This window comes from Leucoraja erinacea, chromosome 30 (genome assembly GCF_028641065.1).
Source record: "Leucoraja erinacea ecotype New England chromosome 30, Leri_hhj_1, whole genome shotgun sequence".
Taxonomy (NCBI): Eukaryota; Metazoa; Chordata; class Chondrichthyes; order Rajiformes; family Rajidae; genus Leucoraja; species Leucoraja erinaceus.
In genome coordinates, this window is record NC_073406.1 from 28175982 (window position 1) to 28188867 (window position 12886).

Here is a 12886-nt window from a genome sequence, read left to right on the forward strand (position 1 = left end):
TGGTTTATGAGGGTCTCTTACTGGCACTATAACTATGAGGTTATGACTCTCCTCGCTCCCAGCTTGTTTTTCATGTACATATAAAAAGTATAATTGTGGATTTTTTGTCACCAATCCTTACTGATTGCAGTCTATGGGTGAGGTCATAGATCCAGTTGCAGAGAGGATAGCTAAGTTCTAGATCCAGGAGTTTGGAGATGAGTTTGGTTGGAATTATGGTGTTGAAAGCAGAGATATTGTCAATAAATAGTGGTCTGATGTAGGAATCGTTGTTATCTAGATGTTCCAGGGAAGAGTATGGGGCCATGAAGATGGTGTCTGCTATCGACATTGTGGTGGTAGGTTATTTGCAGGGCTGGAGTTGATGTGCAGCATGACCTGCCTCTTGAGCACCTAGAGCCACCGGACTTAGTCATTAAAGCACTGTCCTTTTTTTCTTTGGACTGAAATGATAGTGGTCTTAAAGCAGGTGGGAACCTCAGATTGGAGTAGTGAGAGATTCAATGGTTTAATAATTTATTTATTGTCACATTTACCAGGTGCAGTGAAGTATTGTTTTGCATACAGCTCAGAAAGACTCTCCCCGTACATAGGCACAATCACCCCGGTCAGTACAGTATGCACAGAACAGCCCACTAAGTACATTTGCAAGAGGTGCCATTTTACAGTCCCGGCTGCAGCTGACCACAAAAGCTAGTTGCAGCCATCGCCTCCATTTTAGTTGTCATGCAAACTGATATCCCTCCCATGCCTAGCCCTTGTTCCCCAGGGGGCGCCTCCCGCAGCCTACCTCGGCGCGGAAGGTAACCCTGGTTCTTCTCATAGGCACCTTATCCAGCGCCCGCCGCCATCACCCTCCACCTCCTCTCTGATTCCCGAACACGGGTTCTGTGAACATGACCTGGGATTCCATCCCGGCCAGTGCTTTGCATGGATTTGCTCTAAGGAATGTCGATCTGATGTCTGCAGCTGTGACCATGGGTACAGGTATACTCTGATATCTCTTTCTCTCCATCACAGGGATAGACTATAGACTGACCATCTGCTATAAACCCACTGTCTCCATAGTTGTCTGTACTGCACTTTCTCATAACGCGTCTCTTGCAAAAAGGCCATCCTTGACTCTCAATTTCTCCATCTCCACCAACCTTAAGGTTACGTCAAGGTTAAGGTTTAATTAGGACATCCAAGATGTCCTCTTTCTTTCAAACCGACATTTGCCCCCCTGGTGTTGTAGATAGATCCTTCACCCAAGTCCCCTCTATTGATCCTTCACCCAAGTCACCCAAGTCCCCTCAGTTCTGCTCTCGCTCCTCATCTCACGAGGCAGATGAAAGATAGAGTTTTCCGGGCACTTACCTTTCACCCCTTCAGCCTCCACATCCAACACATCATCCTCCGCCATCTTCAACGTGATCCCACCAGCAGTCACATCTCCCCATCCCCACCCTTTTCCTCGTTCTGCAGAGATGCTCCCTTTGCAACACCTTTGAACGATCGAACCTTGGTTCACTCATCCCGTTCCATCCGAACCACCTGGAATTGCAGGAGATGTAACACCTGTCCCTATACCTCCTCCTCGCATCCATCCAGGGACCCCAACAGTCCTTCCAGGTGAGACAGATGTTCATGCACACTTCTTCTAACCTCATCTGCTGCATTTGATGCCTCCTATATGGTCTCCTTTACTTCTGCGAGACCAAGCATAGGCTCGGCGACCATTTCGCTGAACATTTAAGCTCAGTCCGCCAGGATCTGCTGAATCTCCCGGTTGCTAACCATTCAAACTACCCTTCCATATGAGCCTTTCTGTTCTGGGCCTTTGCCAGAGTGAGTAACAGAGAAACAAAACTCTATATTTTGTTCAGGTACCTTGCAGCCTAATGGTATGAACACTGATTTATCCAATTTTAGGTAACTAACTCCGTCCCTTTCTCTCCTTTTTCACCCACTCTTCCATTTTTCCCTTTCCCCCCTTTCCCCTCCACCTATAATATTTCCTCTGGCTTCATTTTTCATGTCTATTCCATCTATATCTCCTTATTGCATACTTTTTGTTCAACCATTTGCTAATCCACTCACCTGTATCCACCTATCACTTACAAGGCTTATCTTTCCCCACCTCTCCCAGCTTTCTCTACCCCCTCTCCCCCCTCTCACGACAATCTGTCTGAGGAATAGTCTCAACTCAAAACATTGCTTATTCAAGTTCTCCAGAGATGCTGCCTGACCAGCTCCTTGTGTCTTTATTGGTAAGCCAGCATCTGCCGTTCCTTGTGTCTCTGTGCTTTCTTCATTCCTCTTCCTAAGCACTATTCAACTCCACCATGCAATCTGGATCCTCTTGTGCATGAACCAGTTGCCCTGCCACTATCTATGACAACTCCCCACCCCAGCTACCTGGCATTGTGAGATTTACTGTTTTGAATACACTTCTGACTGTCACTTGGAAATGGCAACTCCACAACCGCAACTGACTGCCTACTATTTACCCCACAACCCATTCTCGCATCTCTCTAAATTCCAACCTTAATATACCTACTTCCATTATAAATCACCTACAGCCTAAAATCACGTCCAGTCTCTCACCTGAAATAACTGCCTACTTCTAGATCTGGGGTATGTTTAGTGGAATATAGCTTTACACCTTTCATGTGGATAGTTTTAAGATCATCATGTTGTTGTTAAACAAATGTTTCTATTTATGTTTTATTTTAACCAGTACTATTAATCTTAAAGCCACATGAATTAGAATAATGCTGCTGTTAGGGCAAGTGCTTGTTGAGAAGAGTGCGACCCGTTTAGAGATTTGTATACAGCAAAAGTATTTCTGTTGTAGATGTTTCTTTATTCTTCATTTACATTAGGTAAGGCAGAACATTGCCACTTTCAGATAATAGTAAATAACTTAAAGCGACCAAAGTAGCAACAGCATTGTACCATTGTAAGGAACAGCAGATAAGGATTTGGTAATTATCTGACCTCAGTAAGTTAAATTGAAAACTCAATTTGTTTCCACTTCCAATATAATTAATGTCTAACCAAACAGTTTCTCACATAAAGAATAGATAACCAAAGACTAAAGCCACACCTTAAACAACCAAAGAGTAGGAAGGAAACAAGATAAAACATAAATAATTTCACACTTGAAGTTTAAGATTTTATATTGAGGAAGGTAAAAGCTGGACTGTTTGATCTGTTGAAAATGAATAGTAAATGATGTACAAAGCTTCAACTGAGAGGATACAGGAAAACATGGGTGATGTATTTCAAGTCAAGTCAAGAGAGTTTTATTGTCATGTGTCCCAGATAGGAGTTTAGAGTTTCCTTTCTGTCATTCAAACTTTTAGTTTGAACAAAATTGCGTACCTTGCAGTCATGACAGAAAATAAAGTAACAGAACATACAATGAACACAGTTTAACACAAACATCCATCACAGTGAATCTCCAGGCACCTCCTCACTGTGACGGAAGTCTTATCTTTTCCTTGCTTGTTCTCCCTCTGCGTTGAGGCGATCCAGGCTTTCGATGTTGGGCCCCCCAGCCGGGTGATGGTAAGTCCCGCGGCCTAATCCAAGTTCTGCGAATGGGCCGATTCAAACTCCACGGCCCGGGGCAGACGAAGCTGCCACCCTCCAGTCCAGCGGACAAAGCTGTCGTTGAGGGAGCTCCGAAGAATCGGTCATCAACCTGGGACCTGTGAGCTCCCGATGATGTCATCCACTGGGCCCGCGGTCAAAACCTCCGAGGCTCCGAAGTCGGGCCACAGCCTCAGCGCCACCACAGCCCTGAAGTTGGCCAGCTTTGCGATGGTGAGTCCACAGGCTCTACCTCCGGAGCCTCCAGGTCAATTCCAGTAGGAGGCTGCAGCTCCGATATTAGGCCTCAGCGCAGACGGAGATGGGGATACGACAAAGAAAAGGTGCATCCCCGTTGAAGGAACAGGTTAAAACAAGTTTCCCCAGCCCCCCTACACATACACAACTAAAAATAAACTAAAACATACATTTAACAAGACAAAAGGAAACCAAAAAAAGGAAAAGACAGACAGACTGCAGGCGAGCCGCAGCTGCTTGGCAGCGCCGCCACTTCCGGACAATGAAATTCTTGCTTGCTGCAGCACAACAGAATATGTAAACATAATACAGAACAGGAGATAAAAGTTCAGTGTGACTATATACCATAGACGTACACAATAAATAAACAGATAAAGTGCAATAAACTGTTATGGTTCAGAGCTTGTTTGATGTCGTATTTAGTAGCCTGATGGCTGTGGGGAAGAAGCTGTTCTTGAACCTGTATGTTCCAGATTTCAAGCTCCTGTACCTTCTTCCCGATGGCAACGGAGAGATGAGTGTGTGGCCAGGATGGTGTGGGTCTTTGATGATGCAGGCTGCCTTTTTGAGGCAGCAACTGCGATAGATCCCTTCGATGATGGGGAGGTCAGAGCCAATGATGGACTGGGCAGTTGTCACAACTTTCTGCATTCTTTTCCGCTCCTGGACATTCGAGTTGCTGAACCAAGCCACGATGCAGCCAGTCAGAATGCTCCCTACTGTGCACCTGTAGAAGTTCGAGGGAGTCTTCCTTGACATCTTTGTAATCTTCACAGGAAGAAGAGGCGCTGATGTGCCTACTTTATAACTGCATCAGTATTCTGAATGTTCTGAATTTGTAATCGGCAGGGCATTATTCTGCATATCGCCAACTTGGTGTGCTGGGACCAGGAAAGATCTTCGGAAATATGCACGCCCAGAAATTTGAAGTTCTTGACACTTTGATATAAACGGGATTCTGGGTCCCCATCCTACCCCTTCCAAAGTCCACAATCAGTTCCTTGGTGTTGCTAGTGTTGAGAGCCATGTTGTTGTGCTGGCACCATTTGGTCACTCGGCCAACCTCGCTTCTATACTGTGACTCATCGCCATCAGTGATTCATCCCACAACAGTGGTGTCATCGGCGAACTTGATGATGGACTATGTCCAGCTACACAATCATGAGTATAGAGTGAGTATAGCAGGGGGCTGAGCAAGCAGCCTTGAGGTGCTCCCGTGCTGATTGTTATCGAGGATGACACGTTCCCACCAATACGGACAGACTGGAGTCTGTGGAGGAGGACGTCAAGGATCCAATTGCAGAGGGATGCGCAGTTTTGGGTATAATAATACAATAAGATTCCAGAAGAGCAATAGTTTACGGTAATTTCCATAGTAAAATATCACAAAAGTTACATTGGTAAATTATTATAACATTTGGAAAGCGGTGTCAGGATCGGTCACTCAGCATGGATTTATCAAGGAGAAATCTAATCTCCTTCTTCTAAAACTAATCTTTTGGAATTTTTTGAGGATGTAACAAGTGGTGTTGGCTCGATGGGCCGAATGGTCTCCTGCTGCACCTATTTTCTATGTAAATAGAATGGATAAAAGAGAGCTAGTGGATGTGGTGTCTCTGTACTTTCAAAAACCCTTTGACAAGATCCCACACAAGCGATTAGTGTGCAAAATTAGACCACATGGTATTGGGGGTAGATAGAGAACTGGTTTGCAGACAGGAAGCAAACAGTCAGAATGGCAGGCAGTGACTAGTGGAGTGCCGCAAGACTTGGTGCTGGGTTCTCAGTTAATTACAGTATATATTAAGGACTTAGACAAGGGAATTAAACGTGACATCTCAAAGTTTGCAGATGACACAAAGCTGGGTGGCGGTGTGAGCTGTGATGAGGATGCTATGAGGCTGCAGGGTGATTTGGATAGGTTGGATGAGCGGGCAGATGCATGACAGATGCAGAATAATGTGGATGAATGTGAGATTATCCTCTTTGGTGACAAGAACAGGAAGGTCGATTATTATCTGAATGGTAGGTTACACAGAAAAGCTGGAGAAACTCAGCGGGTGCAGCAGCATCTATGGAGCGAAGGAAATAGGCAACGTTTCGGGCCGAAACGTCTGAAGAAGGGTTTCGGCCCGAAACGTTGCCTATTTCCTTCGCTCCATAGATGCTGCTGCACCCGCTGAGTTTCTCCAGCTTTTCTGTGTAACCTTCGATTCTCCAGCATCTGCAGTTCCCTCTTAAACACTAATTATCTGAATGGTATCAGATTAGGAAAAGGGGAGGTGCAACGAGACCTGGGTGTGCTAGTACATCACTCACTGAAAGTAAGCATGCAGGTACAGCAGGCAGTGAAGAAAGCGAATGGCATGTTAGCCTTCATTGCTAGAGAATTTGAGTTTAGGAGCAAGGAGGTCCTACTGCAGTTGTACAGAGCCCTGGTGTGACTGCACCTGGAGTATTGTGTGCAATTTTGGTCTCCTAATTTGAGGAAGGGCATTATTGCTATTGAGGGAGTGCAGTGTAAGTTCACCAGGTTAATTCCCAGAATGGCGGAATGATATAGGATGAAAGAATGGGTCGATTGGGATTGTATTCACTAAACATTAGAAGTACGAGAGGTGATCTTATCGAAACATATAAAATTATTAAAGGATTGGACAGGTTAGATGCCGGAAATATGTTCCCGATGTCGGGGGCCTTCAGTACCAGGGGTCACAGTTTAAGAATAAGGGGTAGGCCATTTAATACTGAGTGGAATCTATGGAATTCTCTGCCACAGGAGGCAGTGTAGGCCAATTCACTTGATGTTTTCAAGAGAGAATTAGATTTAGCTCTTAGGGCTAAATAAATCAAGGGATATGGGGAAAAAGCAGGAACGGGGTACTGATTATAGATGATCAGCCATTATCATGTTGAATGGTGGTGCTGGCTCGAATGGCCTACTCCTGCACCTATTTTTCTATGTTTCTAACACTTCTCTACTGAATATTGAGCTTTCAAGGACATTCTGGTAATACATTACTTTAAATGAAATTTAATTGTGGCATGGTTTTAATCTTAATTTTTTTTTTTCCTGAAAGATAATTTTCACTTGATTTTTGCATGAATGACTTGGTTTACATTACAAATTCTCAATAGATTACTTTCATTCTTGGTTGACATATAAGAAGGAACATTGAAGGACATGGCTATCATTCCATTTCTGCACATTCTGCTATTCCATGCATCAGGGCATCAACAGGAGGTGGTTTGTGAAGGCTGACTGCCATAGCAACAAATAGATTGTCAGGGTTACAAGCCATCTGAGTAAAATCCATGCCTGCTTTACGCTGCACCTTAATGCAGAACCTACCTTGCCAGGATGTTTATTCAGTCTGAAGAAGGGTTTCGGCCCGAAACATCGCCTATTTCCTTCGCTCCATAGATGCTGCTGCACCCGCTGAGTTTCTCCAGCAATTTTGTGTACCTAGGATGTTTATTCAGTCTGGTATACATTGGGAAGGTAAAATTGAGTCTGGAAGGAAGGTTTGAGTGGATATTGAGTTCCATATACTTTTCCTGTGGTGTTCCCCAGCTAAGATTTAACCACCTAATTATGTACCTGTACCACAAATTCACAACTCTCTGGGTGAAAAAGTTTTTTCTCGTCTCAGTTTTAAATGGCCTCCCTTTCATTCTTAGACTGTGGCCCCTGGTTCTGGACTCCTTCAACATTGGGAATTTTTTTCCTCCAAGAAGGAGGAGTTGTCGAGTAGCCTACATCCCAACTATATGACCATTGAATTATCCAATCCTTCAATGTCAGTAATCTCTATCCAACAGTTAAAATGAGTGCAGTTGTGAAAATATGTTTAATACAAAATGAAATTTCTGAGACTAAGGTATCAGCTACATGCAGGTCATTCTCAGAAGCTCTGCTGATGTTCACAAAGATTCCAGAATTTCTCCATTACTGTTTTACAGACTCCAATTGGAGGACAGAAAATGGAAATTAATAACTTTTGGATTGAGATTAATCATACAAGAAGTTATTTTCTTTAAGTAGTGAAGAGATGCCAACTAAAGGCTAAACAGTATTCCACATTCCAACACACTCAGTCCACATTGACTATTTGCTTTTTGCCAAAATAATTTGCAAGTGTGAAATGCAACGCTAATTGAAGAAATGTGATGTTAAATGACACCGTGGGCACGTCATTGTGGTACCAAGCTACAAAACAAACATTTCCATCAAAGCTCAAAAAGCAGTCCATTCAAAAATTGCGAACAATTTGAAGGAACGCTGGCTGACAAGTTCGCTTTTTGTGTACAAACAACTGTTTATAAACCAAATGGTCAATGATACTTACAGGAAGTAACTATTCAAGGTAGGTAGAACAAAGAAGGAATACTTTGTGAAACTTCAGAACAGCTAGTGAACAATGGCAGAGGTGACCATCGAATCATAACGAAACAGAATATCTTGCCAATCCCACTACATTTAAGGACTAATTATTGCAATTATGAGCACGAAGAACTATAAACTGCAAGACCCATGATGATAATTTGTAGTCGAGCTGTTGCATGCTGACCGGTTGCATCGTGGCTTGGTTCGGCAACTTGAGCGCCCTGGAGAGGAAAAGACTACAAAAACTAGTAAACACTGCCCAGTCCATCATCGGCTCTGACCTTCCTTCCATCGAGGGGATTTATCGCAGTCGCTGCCTCAAAAAGGCTGGCAGTATCATCAAAGACCCACACCATCATGGCCACACACTCACCTCCCCGCTACCTTCCAAGTAGAAGGTACAGGAGCCTGAAGACTGCAAAACCAGGTTCAGGAATAGCTACTTCCCCACAGCCATCAGGCTATTAAACCTGGCTCTGATCATTGATAACCCATTATCTGTTATTTGCACTTTATCAGTTTATTTACTCATGTGTGTATATATTTATATAATGGTATATGGACACACTGATCTGTTTTGTAGTAAATGCCTACTATGTTCTGTGTGCTGAAGCACAGCAAGAATTTCATTGTCCTATCAGGGACACATGACAATAAACTCACTTGAACTTGAGGTCAGATCCAGGTCTCTGCCAGCTGTTTGCACAGTTTGCGGAGTCCAGTTGGACTGCAGGCCTGCATGTCTCTGTGAGGATGGGGTGGCTGGGGGAAATCTACACTGTCACAATGTCTTTGTCTTTGGAGACAAGGAAATACTTGTTCTCACAGAGAGTTGTGAGTCTGTGGAATTCTCTGCCTCAGAGGGTGGTGGAGGCCGGTTCTCTGGATGCTTTCAAGAGAGAGCTCTTAAAGAGAGAGTTAGATATAGCTCTTGGGGTTAATGGAATCAAGGGATATGGGGAGAAAGCAGAAACAGGGTACTGATTTTGGATGATCAGCCGTGATCATATTGAATGGCAATACTGGCTCAAAGGGCCGAATGGCCTACTCCTGCACCTATTTTCTATGTTTCTAAGGTGACGGGAAAGATTTAATAGGAATCCAAGGGGTAACTTTTTCACACAGTGGGGAGTGGGTATATGGAAACAGCTGCCAGAGGAAGTACTGCCCAAAGTTGTATACTTCAACTGAATTGTTTTAACTTTCACTGTTCTGCACATGAATTTGCAGTGTTCTGACTGCATTCTGAATGTTCTTATTTCAGTTGGAAAAGAAACAAGTGACTCCTCCCTTTAAGCCACAAATTACCGATGACTATGGTTTGGAAAACTTTGACACTCAGTTTACAAGTGAACCTGTGCAGCTCACACCGGATGATGCGTGAGTAAATCCATTTGTATATTTTGGAGATTTTAAATTCTGATCATGATTCTTTACTTTTTAAAGTTATAGTTTGGCGTGTATTTTACAATGTTAACTTATCTTCCTATCTTGAGATAAAATGTTTTATTTCATACAGTTTCTCGAATAAATAAATTGTTTGTAAAATTTAGGATGATTTTATGTTGGTATATATATTTTTAATAAATACTTAAGATGAGAGGAGGAGAGGTACAAGATGGAGGCGCAGGCAAGTCCCGAGAAAGCAAACGTGGCTGTGATAATGGGTCTGGGTTGGAGAGTTGGAGGGAGGTACAAGAAGGGTCTCGACTCGAAACATCACCTATTCCTTCGCTCCGTAGATGCTGCCTCACCCGCTCAGTTTCTCCAGCATTTTTATTTACCTTTAATAAATACTAGTCATGAACATATTCCCGTTTAGTTTTTGAGGCAATTCAATTGGCTGGGACCTTGTGAAACTTGCAGTTTGGAGCCTATTATAGAAACATAGAAAATAGGTGCAGGAGGAGGCCATTCGGCCCTTCAAGCCAGCACCGCCATACATTGTGATCATGGCTGATCGTCCCCTATCAATAACCCATGCCTGCATTCTCCCCATATCCCTTGACTCCACTAGCCCCTAGATCTCTATCTAAGTCTCTCTTAAACCCATCCAGTGACTTGGCCTCCTCTGCCCTCTGTGGCAGGGAATTCCATAAATTCACAACTCTCTGGGTGAAAACGTTTTTTCTCACCTAAGTCTTAAATGACCTCCCCTTTATTCCAAGTCTGTGGCCCCTGGTTCTGGACTCGCCCAACATTGGGAACATTTTTCCTGCATCCAGCTTGACCAGTCCTTTTATAATTTTATATGTTTCTAAAAGAGACCACTTCATCCTTCTAAACTCCAGTGAATACAAGCCCAGTCTTTTCAATCTTTCCTCATATTACAGTCCCGCTATCACAGGGATCAATCTCGTGAACCTACGCTGCACTGCCTCAATCACAAGGATGTTCTTTCTCAAATTAGGAGACTAAAACTGTACACAATACTCAAGATGTGGTCTCATCAGAGCCCTATACAACTGCAGAAGAACCTGTTTACTCCTACACTGAAATCCTCTTGTTATGAAGGCCAACATTCCATTAGCTTTCTTCACTGCCTGCTGTACCTGCACGCCAACTTTCAGTGACTGGTATACAAGGACGCCCAGGTGTCGCTGCACCTCCCCCTTACCTAACCTAACCCCATTGAGATAATAATCTGCCCCCTTGTTTTTGCCACCAAAGTGGATAACCTCACATTTATCTATATTATACTGCATCTGCCACGCATCTGCCCACTCACTCACCCTGCAACCTCTTAATATCCTCTTCACAGTTCACACTGCCACCCAGTTTTGTGTCATTCACAAACTCGCTAGTGTTGCTCCTAATTCCCTCTTCCAAAACATTAATATATATGGTAAACAGTTGCGGCCCCAACACCGAGCCTTGCGGCACTCCACTCGCCACTGCCTGCTATTCTGAAAAGGACCCGTTCACTCCTACTCTTTGCTTCCGGTCTGCCAACCAATTTTCTATCCATGTCAACACCCTACCCCCAATACCATGTGCTCTAACTTTAGTACCCAGTCTCCCATGCAGGACCTTATCAAAGGCTTTCTGAAAGTCTAGGTACACTACATCGACTGACTCCCCTTCATCCATTTTACTTGTCACATCCTCAAAAATTTCCTGAAAATTAGTGAAGCATGATTTCCCTTTCATAAATCCATGTTGACTTGGACTAATCCTTTTACTATAGCAGCTGGAACAGTCTGTTGCTGGGGTGGAAGTGGTCCCCCATAATGTTGCTGGCTCTGGATCGGCACCTTCTGATGTATTGTTCCTGCGGAGGGGCGAGTGTAGTTCCCATAGTGCGTTCGGCCGAACGCAATACTCTTTGCAGAGCCTTTTTGTCCTGGGCAGAGCAGTTCCCAAACCAGAATGTGATGTTTCTGGACAAGATGCTTTCTACAGCCGCTGAGTACTGGAAGCACTGGAGGAGCCTCAGAGAGACTCTGTTTCCTCAGCTGCCTGAGGTGGTAAAGGCGCTGCCTTGCCTTACTCACCAGTGCGACAGTGTGTGATGACCATGTCAGATCCTCTGATATGTGGACTCCCAGGTATTTAAAGCTGCTCATCCTATCCACAGTATCCTCATTTATCTTCAGTGGCGTGTGCGTCATAGGATGCTGTGCCTTCCTAACGTCCACGATCAGCTCCTTTGTTTTATTGACATTCAAGAGGAGGCTGTTGTCCTGACACCAGAGTGTCAGATCAGCCACCTCTTCCCGGTAGGCCTTCTCATCATTATCAGTGACCAGGCCCACCACCACAGTGTCATCAGCAAACTTGATGATGGAGTTGGAGCTGAACCTAGCCACACAGTCATGTGTGTACAGGGAGTACAGTAGGGGGCTGAGGACACAACCCTGGGGGTATCCTGTGCTCTGGGTGAGGGTCTTTGATGTATTTCCTCCCATCTTGACTACCTGGGGCCTGGCGGTGAGAAAATCCAGGACCCAGGCACACAGGGGAGTGTTGAGCCCCAATTCCAGTAGCGTCTCAGCAAGTCTGGTGGGGACTATTGTATTGAAGGCTGAACTGAAATCAATGAACAGCATCCTCACATAGTCCCCCTTCTGGCTGTCAAGGTGAGAGAGAGCGGTGTGCAGAACCTGGGGGACCGCATCGTCCGTGGATCTGTTCGGACGGTATGCGAACTGTAACGGGTCCATGTTGCGAGGGAGGAAGGTGCAGATGTGTTTCTTGACCAGCCTCTCGAAGCATTTTATGACTACCGAGGTGAGGGCCACCGATCGGTAGTCATTCAAACAAGCTGGAGAAGCATTCTTTGGTACAGGTACAATGATGGATCTTTTGAAGCAGGCAGGGACCACAGACTTGCCCAGGGAGAGGTTGAATATTGTCGGGAGCACCGGAGCTAGCTTAGTAACACAAGACTTAAGTACTCGCCCAGATATAACATCTGGGCCTTCAGCTTTCCTCGTACTCACACATGTCAGAGCCCTCCTCACGTCGTGCTCGGACAACGAGAATGCGTGCACATCCCCAGCGGAGGACCTCCCTCCAGCCTCGCTAGCCAGCACGATGGCGGTGTTGTCGTTAGCCAGCAGGCCGGGGATGATGTTGCCCGTCTCGAAACATGCATAGAAAGAGCTCAGGTCATCAGCTAGGGAGGTGCCGGCACTTCCGGTTGAGGAGGGGGCTGCTCCG

The 12886-nt window shown here is 44.8% G+C and overlaps 1 protein-coding gene across 4 annotated transcripts in view; it reads left to right on the plus strand.

The window, feature by feature from the left end:
• LOC129711774 (protein kinase C zeta type) overlaps positions 1-12886 on the plus strand; it is a 458626-nt gene that overhangs the window by 429598 nt on the left and 16142 nt on the right. For all 4 annotated transcript variants that reach the window (XM_055659714.1, XM_055659713.1, XM_055659715.1 and 1 more), the window contains one exon: positions 9489-9604. In XM_055659714.1, the coding sequence (XP_055515689.1) occupies positions 9489-9604 (116 nt within the window). The remainder of the gene's footprint in view (positions 1-9488; positions 9605-12886) is intronic.